The sequence below is a fragment of the Zerene cesonia genome, chromosome 20, assembly GCF_012273895.1.
Source record: "Zerene cesonia ecotype Mississippi chromosome 20, Zerene_cesonia_1.1, whole genome shotgun sequence".
Lineage (NCBI taxonomy): Eukaryota > Metazoa > Arthropoda > Insecta > Lepidoptera > Pieridae > Zerene > Zerene cesonia.
This window is the reverse complement of record NC_052121.1, coordinates 3,375,026-3,390,673: the sequence shown is the minus strand read 5'-3', so window position 1 is coordinate 3,390,673 and position 15,648 is coordinate 3,375,026. Positions and strand designations below refer to the sequence as shown.

The 15,648-nt window shown below is 32.2% G+C and overlaps 1 protein-coding gene across 1 annotated transcript; it reads right to left on the bottom strand.

The window, feature by feature from the left end:
- Positions 1 to 13,000: 13,000 nt before the first annotated feature.
- Positions 13,001 to 13,720, bottom strand: LOC119834846. The gene has a single exon (XM_038359362.1). It carries the CDS (start codon positions 13,718 to 13,720, stop codon positions 13,001 to 13,003), a length of 720 nt encoding a protein of 239 aa, XP_038215290.1.
- Positions 13,721 to 15,648: the final 1,928 nt, after the last annotated feature.

Here is a 15,648-nt window from a genome sequence, read left to right as displayed (position 1 = left end):
AATTTTCCCTTGTTTACTTTTGAACAACAAGATGCTGATTGAAGAATTGATTTCGACTGATTTTTGAAGATGGCTAATATACATTAGTAGCTTTTGCCCGCGGCTTAACACTTAAAGTTTTGAGTAATGTAATATATATAAACCTTCCTCTTTTATCACTCTATCTATTAAAATCCCATCAAGTTTCGTTGTGTAGTTTTAAAGAGCTAAGAATAGGTATATACATACATATACCACAGATAATATAATACTGCTTATACTATTTAGTAATAATAATAAATAATAAAAATTATCTTTATTTATATATTTTTATGTTGTTTTATGTTGTACTCACCATAGGTATAACGTCTCCATTTTCTATGTCCTCCCAGGTAGTTTTATAACCAGGATGAATATTTCTCCCGTAAACACTTGCGAAAAATACAAAAACAACTACAAAACACACAAACAGTTTCATTTTAAATTCGATATCGTATGTTTTTTATAATAAATGTATTTAACAATATTTTACAAGCGAATATATAAAAACAATTAATTCAGAGTCTCGCCAGTGAACGTTGCAAAATGGTTGACGGATTTTATTTTGCCACCCTTTTAAATGATAAAATCTTGTTATCTGTTTACCCAAAGAATTCTTGCGTCATAAAACTGACGTAGAAGAGCAGCTGCGACAAGCCGTCTGCTTGTTTTTCCAGTAACGTGAATGCGTAATTTCATTGAATTCATCCTTCCCGTTTGCAGTAAATATGTTGTTCAAAGAACATCATGTTGTTAAGATACAAAGGTTTAACGAAGATTTTTTATTCGCCTTGTGAGTTGTGTTGAATGTATATAATAAAATAACTTTTATAATAACTAAGAGAAAGCTCGGGGATTTCCGAAATACTCTTCAGAAAAAATTTGAATTTTCTAATCATTTAAAGAAAAATCAAAACATGTGCTCACCTCGCTAATGCTGTGGCGTGGTTTTTAATACCATAAGTAATAAAATAGACAATTTAGTTTCACATGGATACTAGGAAATGCCATTATTTTTTTATGGTATTTTAATAACAGTTTTTTTTATATTTATGTGGGTATGTCATAATAGTGCCATAATGTTTCGGTTGTAGTAGTTCTTCGTCGTATAACGCATTGAAGGTTTGTTCCCATTACTTCACCGGGAGGACATTCGGTATAATCTGAAATAATTAACATTTTCTTTTTAAAAATATAGCAAGAGTATTAGTCAATAAAGTTATGGTGAAGCTCATGTTATGTTATCTATTTCATATTAGTAAGATTTTTCCGTCAACTTTCCGCCAGTTTAGAGAACAAAATGTAATAAACTAGCTGCGCCCGCGGTTTCACCCGCGTAAGTCAGTAGTTACTTGCCTATGTGTTATTCTAGTTGTTCAGTTATCTACGTACCAAATTTTATTGCTATTCAATTCACAAGTTTTTGCGTGAAAAAGTAACAAACATAAACATACACTTACATCCATCTTCATAAACTTTTGCATTTATAATATTAGTAGGATGGGATAGGATTGGATTAGTAGGGTATAAATTGATATGAATAATGTGCCGTCAAACACACTAATTAATTGTGACCATGTCGCTATACTGAAAAAGATTATGGATGTCTGTTAAAGCGTGCAGGTCAACAGGTCTGAAGACTTACGTGGCAACATAACTTGTCATTCATTAAAATACATTGCTACTATACCTTTCTTTATTCATCTACTTCCTTCTGGAAAGATCGAGAAATTTCCATAATAAAAAATTATGCAATTCGTATTAAAAAATTTTGAAGTAAGCGAATGAGGAAAATAGTATTGAAAAATTTAGTTTCGAGTTTGATTTGTTAAATTAATAAAAAAATTTCAACATCATTCTACTCGTATTACTCGTATTCGAACTAAATTGATTACGATAACTGGAATCTATATAAATTCATTACATGATTACAACACTTAAAATCAGCAAAAAGCTTCAACTGCGCGTGCGAATTACATTAAATAATTCACAACTTCAATTTTTTATTGGAATTTTTCAATAAGTATTCATATATATAATACCTTCTACTTGTCTTTGCCCTTGTCTTTGTACTACTTCCCTTTATTTTACTTTAAAAAAATATCAATAAAAATTACTTAATTTTTTCCCATATTAGTTATGTCATTGATAGACATCCAAACAGACATCCATTATAATGTTTGTCCTATTTACCCTAAAGGATACGAATATTGACGTAATAAAATGCAAATACAAGAAAAAACTTATCTAATCATATTACATCAGTCATGTATTTTTCAAATATTTTCTGCTGGGTGTTTAAAACGAAAAGTGACGTCATCGGAATTAAATTTGTGTAAACGTTATACATATATTTTAAAGTGTAATTTAACAGTAATAATGTGTTTTTATATAAATTTACTGTAAAGATCTCTTACGATTTACATTCTCTAATAATTTAGAAACAAAAGACTATTGAATGGATTTTAAACGCGATTTATTTATTACTAGCTGTGACCCGCGGTTGAAACCGCGTAAGTCCGCATCCCGTAGGAATATCGGTATAAAAAGTGCCTATGTGTTATTTCAGTTGTCCAGCTATCTACGAAGCAAAATAGTTTTATTATTCACCAATAGATGTCAGGAAAAAAAATACGAATAAAATACGAATATGACATTTTCTAAAAAAAATTCCTAGCTAGATCGATTTATCGCCCCTGAAACCCCCTATATACTAAATTTCATGAAAATCGTTGGAGCCGATTCCGAGATTCCAATTATATATATATATACAAGAATTGCTCGTTTAAAGGTATAAGATATTATTAACCCGACGTTTCGAACATTTTACAACCTCCCCGTGACCACACTCGCTGTAATAAATACTCGCGTAAAATCAAACACAAGAAAATACTTTTAATTTTTAGTTTTATAGCATTGAAATGCTTTATAAAAAATACTACTGAAAATACTACTAATTACTAATTACTAAAAGAAAATACTACTGTAAAAAATAATAAGTTTAAATTACGTATGAAAGTGTTATAAATTAAATAAATAAAACACAAAAGTAGTGACAAATAACTTTATTGAAACGTATTGAATTTTTACATTTAGGGCAACAGTTTACTGAAACAATTATCGCCAATCCTATTGAGTCAGTTTGCTATTCATGTTCTTCTTGGGACTGTCCTGGGCTTCCGATTCTTTAATGTAACTTGGATACATCCACGACCGATCTAAAATACTGCTATCGTAAGTTATTCTTGGTGTACAGCTAAAATATATTGGCAATCCACATCCATTCCTATTAGACAGTGCACCATACGTTGGCCCATAAGGTCCATATACGTCTTCCAAGTAGGGCGCTGATTTGCGAACATATGGAATAGGCATCGTTGGTAAAATATTATTTAACATGCTGTCATGAAGAAGTCGCTCCCAAATATCCTCTTTCGATTTATCGGGTATAGTTCTCGTATATCGCTGACTATTTCCATCTGCATTCAAGTTTGCATGTTCTTGTGGTATAATTTGTTCATATTGTATTGAATTCGATTGCGAAATTGGCTGAAATGTGTCGGGATGAATTATATAATATCCATCGCGACTGTTCAGATTATTATTTAAATAATTATCTTCATAATATCCTTTAGGTGATATGTTCATTTCATCATTCAAAGCCTGGAAATTTTGTCGGGAAATTTCGTCGGTGTTAGCCGACCCTTGTCTTATTAAGGAAAGTGGTATCGGATCATTTGTTTCAAAATAATACTTAACTGCTTGAGGTTCTAAAATGTAGTTGTTGCACGGAACTGGTTTCTTCTGGATTCCACTAATTTCATGTCCACTCTTATCTTGTGTATCTAAAGTTCTTAGACTTTGAAACTGATTTTCTACACCGAATGCAAATATATTACAAATACTCATTAAAAAAACAATATTGATTACGAGAAACATCATGTATGTCGTGTCGCACAGTTCTATTAAAAATATACGAGTAGACACACTTTAGGTACCTAATGTAAATTTTCACAGCAAGCAATTATCATCGCAAAAGTTACTAGTGTCCGTTACTAGTATTCATTTGTCAACAGATAATTGCATAAATAACGAAATGAATACATATTTAATTTTTAAATATGTATTCATTTTGTTGTTAAAATGTTTCAAATAATATCTATCATACGATATAGATGATTGCACATGCATACGTCTAGCAAAACTAATTTCCATATAAATCTATGTATTTATATATATATATATACTCGTAGTATATATAAACATATAGTGTGGGAGAAGCCACTGGCTCTTGAGATTATTTAGTATCTTACTTGGCATTAATCTTTTAATTACTTACGCTATTTTCTAATAAAACAAATTTATTATTTGTTATTAAGATTAAGCATACAAAGTTCTCGTTCATATATAAAGTTATAAATCTAGTTAACACGGTACATTAAAAAATTATTATTAGCATAAATGCCCAGATTAAACTCATGTTCTGTGACGTGGGCATACAAAATACACCTACAAAAAAAAACGACTTGAATGTAAATGAAATGTCATTTATATGTATTAGTTGTCGGGATATTTATTTATTTATGTATTTGTTTATTAATTGTTATTATTTATATTTAATCGCTATATATTGTGTGCGGAAAAAATGCACAGGGTAAACACCCCATACATGTTCCCACTGCTGGGAGACAGGCCTCCTATGACGGTTTAAGCCATAATCCACCACGCTGGCCAAGTGCGGGTTGGCATATGTCACATGTCGTCGAACTTTTGATTCTTGGACAGGCCGGTTTCCTCACGATGTTTTCCTTTATCGTTTAAAACAGTGGTGATGTTATCTACATGTGCAGATAAATTGAAAAATCAATTTATTTCCTGCACGCTTGCCTGGTCTCGATCCCCGACTTATCGATTTTGAAGACCGCGGTTCTCACCACTGAGCCACCACTGCTTTGCAATACATTACATGATATTCGAAATCTGTGAATTGGTGTGTTGTTTAAAGCTTTGGACCTTTCCTAATAATCTTCACCTTAAAATCACTAAAATTACTATAACTTACATACTAACTATATATTTACATTTTTTGATCCTGTAACAATTAAAAATATACTTGTGACTTTTGATACTCAATAGAAAACAATGGAACTGAGATAAAACATGAAAATAAATAACAAGTACAAAAAATATTTCAAAATGCTTTATTATCTCTTTGTGATGTATTTCCATTTAAATTACTTAATCTAAATACAATTAAAGAATACACTAATTGTTCATTATGAGTTCAATGCCATGACGTGCTTTCTTTGGACCAACATGTTTTATTTACTTATCGTTCAAGGTGAGGTTAGTGAGAAGGTTTTGACATTTCCAGCTGGTGTCTCAATGTCTCTATTTGCATCCCTTTTAGTATAGAATCTCAAGTCATCACCTGATCTATATACAGGACTATTGTAGCCAACTGAATGAGACTTCGCCAAGCTTCCTGATACCACTGATGGGGAACAACTCAATAGTAGAGGAATTCCACATCCTCCGTTGCTGTTGGGAAATAGGCCAACTGTACCAGATCCACCCGGTGAAGGACCCACTAATGGCATGCTAGGGCCAAAACCAGCATGACGGTACCCAAATGGCGTAGCGTTTTTATCTAAAGCGTCTCGCATATGCATATACGAACTCGGTTGCATTGTAGCATCCCACTCGGATTCTCTACCACTTTCCTGAATATCTTCGTTAATCATTAATTCATGATTATTTCCTTGTGGGACAAATCTCCCCATTGGTAGAAAATGATGAGGATCGTCTTCGAAATGTATTTTGCCAGGATGATGATGGTGGTGAATATGACCAAGAGCAGCGTTTGGGTCTACTTGAGAGTCACTCCTGAATCTATCGCGTAGAGGCCAGCCACGCATCATATAAGGTTCCTGCGTGTTATAGTCATGTTGATTCCACTTTGACATACCGTCCTTTATATGAGCGGACGTGTGCAAATCGATAATGCTGTCCTGAGTTAGTTGTGCAGAATTATGTGAATTTAAATTGGTATAATAATCCTTTTCTGACATTTTGGTAGAAGGTCTGTTCAAATCAATAATACTATCCATTGGTAAATGTCCATGTGAATCAATAGATTGACTCACAAATCGCAATTTATCTCCTTCATGTAACATATCTCTATTATTTTTTCCTAGCTTTTGGTTTTCGAATGTCTCTGGTACTTTTCTAAATTTCAGATCGTCGTTAAAGTGTTGCTTTTCATGAATCATATCAACAACTTTGTGTGTGTTGGGAGAATGCGGAGCTTCCACTTTATCTGTAGAGTCAATAAAACCTGCAGATTTACCTATATTGTCTTCGTGAATTTTACGATCAAATAATTTTTCCGTCTGCTCACTCTCCACACTTCGTGCTTGACTTAAATCGCTGGGAGTAATTTTAGCGTCCTTTTCTTCTCCCTCACGTGATGTCATTAAATCATGTTCCATTGATTTTTCTGTTAATAATTGCTTTTCTTCATCTTCTGGAGCTTCTCTCATTTCAGTGTGATCTTTTAAAAGAACATCAGCTATCTTGCCTGTTTGCTTCTCAACTACGTTTTTGTCTTCATTCATTTCAGGGGTAGAACGTAATTCAGGATTTTCAACAAGTAACTGATCCTTCCTTAAATCCATAGTAGTTTGCTTTTCTTCGTCTGTATTTACTGATTTTTGTATTTCCCACTGTTCTAGTTTTTCTGACAACTTTTTTTCAGGTAAATCTGAAATGGTGGCTTCTTTCTTAATAAATGAATCTGCATTTTTTACCATAATTCTGCTTTCTGATGTATCTGTGTCTTTAATTTCTAAGTTATTAACATTCATATTTTTTAACTTTTCTTCTGTTTCTAGCCCAGTCTTATCAATAACTTCTGTGGCTTTAATTTTTTTTTCAGCTTCATCAGATACCTCCAGCGTTCCCTTATTTGATTCAAGATGTGATCGTTCCTCAGCACTTTCTAATTTTTTTCCTTTGTTGTTGTCAAATTTAATATTTTTGCTCATATCTAGATTTTCTGCGTTAGGGAGCTCTATGCTAGCATGACGGACATCTACAGAATCATCTGCTGCTTTAGGTGAGGAAATAATCTCCTTAGCTAAATTATCCTCGGTAACCGATTTTTCTTCTATATTTTTAGTAGATTCTAAATCATCATCAGCGTGCTTCTCTTGTTTAAGATCATATCCATCCTGAATTTTTCTTTCTTCATTTAAACTCATTTTACTGTTAATGTGATGCATTAAATCAGTTCCCTCTTTGTCAACCTTAAGATTGTCACTGGTTAAACCAACTTTTACATCTTTATTTTCGGTCGCATAAGTTTCCATATTGTCTTCTGGAATTTTTGCTTCTTTTCCATCATGATTTTCTATTTTCTTGTCTTCAGTAGATAAAATTGATTCTTCTGATTCCAATTTTCTAGCCTTAGATGTATCCAATACTTCACCTGATAACAAATGACTGTGACTGTGGTCGGAACTTCTCAGCGTATCTTCTATATTTTTTGCAATTTCTACGTTTTTCTGAATATTTTCTATGGCCTCTTTCCATTCAGCCATTCTTGTTTCTTCCGATTTTGAAGCGATATTCCAAAGGACAGGATCTTGATTGGAAACATTTTCACTTAAACGTTCTTCATGCTTTGGTTCTTCTGCTTTCTTGTTTAATTCAGTCTCCAGCTGCTCATCGTTATGGTGTTTTTGTGTCAATTTTGCGTTACGTTCTATTTTTTGTAGATCCCTTTGCAAACTTTCTACAGCTTCTTTAGCCATTTTCAAACTCTGTTCAACGTCGGTGTCATCAATATCTTCTGTGTGTAAGCTTCTCATACTATTCGAAGTCTCGTCATCGTCATCGCATAGCTTGAATCTGAATTGTCTTCTGCAATTTTGACGTGGTTCAGATTGAGCAAGTTCCTCGTCAGAATCCCGGTATATGTGATAACCGAATTTCTTTTTCACGATGATTGGTTTCCTGAATCCCGAATGGGATGCTTTAGCAATGTCCTCTGGTAAAGCTTCACTGTGCGTTTGTAGATCGGAAGATAAATCAGATGATGATTCTGGAATTGCCGATTTCCGATCCCTTTTAATGGTTTTTAATACACCATTAAGCCTGGATTCTTGATCAGTGCCATCTTTTCCCAAAAATGCTGGTCCTGCAGAGGCTATGGCTGCCAGAGCAGTAAGTAATATTAATGTCTTCATTCTCTGGCGTTGAACTGACTGTTCGAGATACGGTATAGCATTTATATTAAAATTCACAAGTATGAAATCGATTGATGAAGTACGAAACATCGAAACGTGCCTAACACACATGAGACAACGTGAACCATTTCGCTTTGGTAAACATTATTAAACATTAAGCTATGTACACATTTATTTTAATTAAAAGAAAAAAAGTAAATAATGAATATCATAAAACTTCACATTTACCGATGCATAAATGAATAAGTAATAAAAAAAAATACATAAAACGTATTAAACCATTTTACATATATAGTGTGTTAGATAATGATTAGATTTTATTTTCTTAGATTTTTCTATTTATTAAATTATATGTTTTATTGATTTCAGTTAGGTTTTGAATATTTTATGCTTACAAGTTAATATATATAATTTATATTTATTATTATACGTAAAATATTCAAATTTCAGTTTAGTTTAATTGCATGTATACATGCCTTTACAGTACGTATCTTTTAGTCGTCTATAAGATTTTAATTTTGTTATCCCTATTTATATTACGTATTAAGGAATAAAAAGGACGTCTTAATTTCTATGTACATATAACATTATTATAATAAATGCATTCAGCGGTGGACAACTTCTATGTATCGCATTTTATTTAGTACCTACGTATTCTCTTGACCACAATATTCCGGTAATAACAAGATGGAACAAACCCGTAGACTATACATGACTTGTCATATAGACAGCAACCAAATACTGCCCAAGAGGCAAAAGTACTGCACTAAAAACAGGTCATACTGTAACAATTAATATAAGTATAAGGCGATATACATAGGACTACTCAATTGTTGAAAGAGAGATAAATGTGTTTATAGGATGCAGTGTTAAATAGAATAGAATCGATGGCTTTTGATTATAAATTTTATGATGATTATATTGGTACTCATTATTTTAATATGGCGTATAGTTTTAAAGCTATAAAAATAGGGTCGTGCTTTATCGTCGTGCAATTTTATTTAACATTAAAACAAATACCTATTATGTTGTTCTCGTTAATTGATACATATGATTAGTACTATTTAAATTTCGTAGAAATTTAAACAAATGAAAACTTCCTTGAAAAATAGATTATGTTTTATTGTTTTTGTTATATGGTAGCAACAAGCCAAGTGCGGGTTTACACAATATAGTATTAGGTGTCGTGCAATTTCAAAGTCTGAATGTCATACTTATTTTGTCTATGATTTTATATTAAAGACCTAATCCATTTACATTAATATTATTTAATCCTATTATGTAAAATGATAATGTGTTAATATACGATCTAAATATGTAGTTCATATTAATATGTTTACAACTAATATATGCATTTATCTACCTTGTCTACTATCTTATGACATCAAAACTACTTATCATAATATTTTATTAAGTTATTAAAAGCGTACCCAGGGGGTGATTGAGGTTTAGGGTATATTTTAGACTATTCTTTCATATTCTTATATTCCTTCTTTTATATTTAGCATATAATGTGCTGTAACTTTCCATTGTTTCTTGTTGGAGATTTTACTTTAATCTCTTTGTCTATATATTTAATATTTTTCTCCTAAACATAAGGGTCAAAAAACAGGGTTATTTTTTCAACAAATCACAACCTGTTCGTACCTATGAGTCATATTAAAATCCATACACTTATATTTAATCAATAAACGTTCAATAATGTTCTTTAATCAGAAAAGGATACTTTTAAAATTTATGTAAATTATGCATAAATTGTAATCGAATATTTTGCATACAATCACGTCAATATCAATGATGAACATTTGTAAAGAGGGCACACGTATTGCAGAGTCATCAAAATACCACGACATACACCTTCATCAACTTGTGATTTAATATTATGTTATTAATATATATACCAGACTTTTTTATCAAAATTATACTAAAACTACACATTTGTTAATAGTTGACTATATGAATGTAATACATGGTTTAATGTTCTAGATTAAAACAGAAAACACATATCTATCTTTCTCACAAGTCTTTAACAGCTTGTATAGATAGTTAGAAAACATAATAAATTAGGCTACCTTATGAGAGCTGGTTCCCGAAATGTGTTCAATAGAACTGGGATATAATATTAAGTTCTGTGGTGAACTGTGTGAACTGGGGTATATTAGTATATCTGTGGTGTGGGTCACCAGGCACCACTTTGTATTTCTAAAATACAATGAGCACTTGTAGCGATCCAAAATATGGTGATTATTTTATTCTTGTGAATAAGACAATGAAAACAGTAAAATTAAAAAAAAAAACTAAAAATTAGACAGGTATTGGTTGAAGATCACATCTTTACAACTAACAATCATCTTGTAATGTTATAATAACAGTTTTGTATGATAATATTATGATGTACTTAATTAAAAATATAATATGTTATATTAATTAATAAAACATATTTTCTTCTATTAAACGATTTTAGAGCGATTACCCAAACACATTGAAAATGGACGTCAGTAAGCTATTTTAGAGTAACTACTACGTAAACGTACGTACGTTTATTTTAGGGTGTATTTATTAGTATTTGTTTTTATGAGATAGCATTACTTTTCAGGAATTTAAACGATTTATTTTCTGATAATTTAAGCCGCTATGATCTTTCTGAAACGTAATTTCTTTCTTGTTTATATGCACAATTTTTGATTGTGTTTTTAGATTATATCGAAGATATAAGATAAGAGAAACTAGAATCTTTCATATAAAAAAAACGACTGTCAACCACGTTAGAAAAACATTTTTAGTTCAATAATACTAAAATGGCAGTCGCTATACTTAGCGATGAATTTTATATTATCAATAGGCTGCATATTTTATGTATACTATATATACTGTGAATATTCTAACCAATGATATAGAGCTGAAGAGTTTGTTTGTTTGAGCGCGCTCACCTCATGAACTGCTGGACCGATTTCAAAAATTCTTTCACGGGGCATATAGGTATGTGATATATGAGTATATATGTACTAGTATACATATATATACATACCACAATACGTACTGAGTAGATTTACAATTTAAAACTCTAGTTTCAAGAGTTTAGTAATGCTAAATTTGAAACCTTTATTAAAAATGTGTTAGTTCAGAGAGCGTTAATGAATATTTGGAAGGCTTAAGAACCACAGGACAGCTCTTTGAAACCATTATTATACATACATATTGTGAAAAGTGAAGTCCCGTGTCCCCTACTGGGGTATGGGGCAGATGATATACATCTGTTTCACTGATCGATTTTTTTTTTATGGACAAGTAGGTGATCAGCCTTCTGTGTCCTGCCAGACCGAGACTTTTTTTTTCCTCGACCCCTCGGTTCTACGCTCACGCGTTAACCACTATACCAAGGAGGCGGTCATACATACATATTACCTATGTATTAATACAGAGTTTCTTGCCGGCTCTTTTATGTAGCAACTGCTTTCCGATAATAAACTTTTAAAAATGTGTTGTGACAATTCAAAAGTGCTTCTTAAAGAAGTCTAATTGAATAAATTAATGTTTGAGTTTGACATAACTACACTTTTTCGTATAACTATTTCTTACTATATGCTTATTTTCTTAACAATTACTGATTTTAACAGATCCAGCATAATTCAATCAAAAATCGTTTAAGGTCAAGCTGCTTAAATAATATGACTTTGTTTCGTTTAAACACATTTATTATTTCAAATGCCTTGGCTTGGTTTCATCGTTCTTGAAAGATAACAAAATACAAATAGGAATATTTCGCATTCTGTCTTCAATATGATAATATCTATGATGCAATTTTCTCAGAACGTTTCTTAGTAGATAATATTGGTAAGAGCTCTTAATATACCAAGAATTGATTGGTATTGACAATGTGACTCACACAAAACGTAAAAACATCGTGACCTCTTTATTTTGCTGATTGTAAATTGTCCTCTTTAAAGTTTTGTTATCCATTTTAATAGATAACTATGAGAAAATAGGTTAAACAAACATTAAAATTTTTTTTTAATGTTAGTATGACTATATGACTCCTAGATATGGTATTTTGTTTTTCTTTTGTACTAATGATATAAAGCTGGGAAGTTTGTTTGAACACGCTACTCTAAAGAAGTACTGGTCCGATTACAAAAATTCTTTCACCGTTTGATTAGCATGTTTGTTACTCTTTCACGCAAAACTACTGAACCGATTGCAATGAAATTTGATACGTAGATAGCTGGACAACTGGAATAACACACAGGCAACTTTTTATCCCAATATTCCCACGGGGTACCGACTTACGCGGGTGAAACCGCGGAGCGCAGCTAGTTTTGGAAATACTTATTCAAGTTCTATTTCCACCAAGACAGTTATAAGGAGCTTACAAAATAGTCAAAAAGTCCTGAAATGAAATACCTAATGCAATGCTATGGAGCTTCTATAGAATGTTTACAACTATAACCATATTTCCAAAGTTTCTTTTGTTGTAATACCGATTCATTTACTGAAATCATTAAAGGACATGAATAATACATTAGAGAATTTCAATATATATCCAACGTTGAAAGAATTAAAATAGGCTCAGTAGTTCCTATGATAAGTGTGTTCTAACAAACAAACTCTTCAACTTCATACTTTTAAGTATAGATAAAGATTTGTAAAATAAAAGTTCAGTTTTTACTTAAAACGAATTTATTCTTCTACAAAATATATTTATCGTAGTGTACTTCTAACTTATATTAAAATTTTCACTGATGTCCGCCCTCATGGTTTGCCTCAACCGCACTCACACCCGCACCCACACTGTCATGAGCAGCGAGTTCCTCGTGAAAACTTCCATGGGGTTCATAAGACATATCCTCAACACCTCGGTATCCATACGGCCCATAACCATAACCCATTTGCGGAGATGACCTCATCCTTAACGGCACTATAGAGGGTGAACAGCTGAAGAGCAGCGGCACATTGCACCCGACATTTTGAACATTGGAGAACATTCCGTAGGCTGGTCCATTTGTGGGAGTCATCAACTGACCAATACTGGGCATACTTGAAGGACTTAATGGAGTTATTTGGTTAATCGAGGTTGTTTCTGCAGTATCCATAACGTTCCTTGATGCTGGTTGATGCTCATGCTCCTTGTCCGAGAAACTCATCATCTCCTGGTCGTTATGATAGGCTTGGCTTCTGTAATATCCACGCCCGCAACCGGGATACAACGTTTGATAGCCATAGGCGTAAGGATTCAAGTAATTCTGGACAGGGATATTCATTTGGTACGGGGAGTACGCTGCAATCGGTGATGATGCTGCTCCGTAAGAGTAGTAACCAAGTCCATATTTAGACCTTTTATCGCGAAGTATTTGTCTATTCTCTTCTTGCAAATGTTTTGGTATTGAAGTTATTATAGTAGGAGCCCCCGCCACTGAAGTGGCGAAGACAAAAACGAAAATCGACACAACCTTCATCGTAGGGTGTAATATAATACTAATGTATTTTTAAATGGTACCAATGTAATATTTATACATGTTTACATAAACAACTTTTGACCAAACGTAGGTACTTAGATTGCATTACTTGTAGGTCACATTACAATCATAATTTCGATCGGATATTGTTTATGCAACCTTATTCATAAAATGAAATTAACTTGTTATCAATGAAGTGGATGACAATTTATTCTCTTAATTTTTTTTTATGTCACAGTCGGCAATGGAGCTGGTGGGACGCCTGATGGTAAGCGCTACCAACACCCATGAACATTTAGAGAGGCATAAGGCATTGCAGACCTTACGCCTCTACAAATGGATTACCGACTTTTTGGAAAGGGATTAAGACAGGATTGGCGAGAGGAATGAAGGAAAGGACTGGGAAGGGTAAGGAATAGGATATTGGCCTTAGGATATGGCTCTCAATTATTCAAATTACTTATTATTTCTTTATCTTACTTTGATCCTGTCACAGAAATTATAATACCTACTAATGATAAAGTTCCTCTGGACTAGACTCTTGTTAATATGTTTTTATGTATTTTTACGCGTTAAACACATGTAAATCATTGTTCTATAGATGAGATAACAAGCACATAGAATAACAGTTTTTACTACAAATTACAATATTTTTGTATTTAGCACATAGCTAAGTTATTCTAATTAAAATAAACAAAACGAAAGAACTTCAATTTCTGTTTCCAACAATATAGCGCTAACATAGGATAGAAACCCCCAATTGATGGCTATATTATTGTTTTATATCAACATTTGTATAATATATCTATAATATCGAAAAAAACCTCATATAAAATAATCAAATTTATCGTGTTCAGGTAACATTTCAACCGTTGCAATTTTTTAAGTACGCGTCAGGGATATAAAGTTGGAAATCATATCTTTTATTTTTTTTTAAGTTATTTATGTTAAAACAATTTTAGATTTTAGTTAAGTATGCTGCTTTTACCTACATGTGTTGACCTAAAATTGTACGAATAGATATGAAACAATTGCAAAATTTACTTTTTGCTAACGACATATTTTTCTAGTTCTAGTTTCAACATAAATTAATCTTAGTAATTTAAAGAGCAGTTTTGTAATTAATCTAACATTTGAATATTATCATATCATCCGCTTCATGTACACGTAATATGAACCTTCAGAATAAAATGGGTTACACCCATTTTAAAGAATGGTACCTATAAAAACTTCTACATTCGCTTATCTTGCTTTGACTTTTGATAGGAGTTTATAACATTTGAAATGTTTTGATAATTCTTACCCGGACAATTTTGAATTGTGACGCAATCCTTGCTGTATTCGTCTCTCACGTAGCCCGCAGAACAACGACATCCTACATAGCACTCCCATTTATCAGGGCAAAGAAACTGTAAAGGCAGTCTCAAAAGCCGAAAGTTAATACACGTTACAGGGCACTTCCATCCGCAAAGAGAAAATTCTTCATTTTTTTTCAAGCACACAGATGTTTTGTAAAATAGTCCATATTTCAATATCAACATTACTAGGAAAGTTATAGTTAGCATTTTTAAACTAGGTGCTAGGTACAATGCGTGAAAATTTAAATCGCAATTTATATTTTATAGTTTGATAGGAGTTATGTATGCAACATTATAATTTAATACTTTATACCTTTTACTTTTTTCTTTAATATTTACTATTAAAAAACATTACGCAAGAGATGCAATGATTAAACATTATCCCGTAGATAATTCCAGTGCAAAGTATGAAATCAAATGGTATCGCATATGCTTTACGATTCTTACAAAACTAGCAGTCAGGGAAATAAACTGACTAGTTTTAAGAGTTCATGGATAAGGAAAGGGTTGACGACTGGAAAGAGAAATGGACTGGGAAGGATGAGGAAAAGAAAACGGGCCTCCGGCTAT

Excerpts from the sequence above, each read along its gene's own strand:
- LOC119834846 (XM_038359362.1), bottom strand. The coding sequence starts at position 13,720 with ATGAAGGTTGTGTCGATTTTCGTTTTTGTCTTCGCCACTTCAGTGGCG.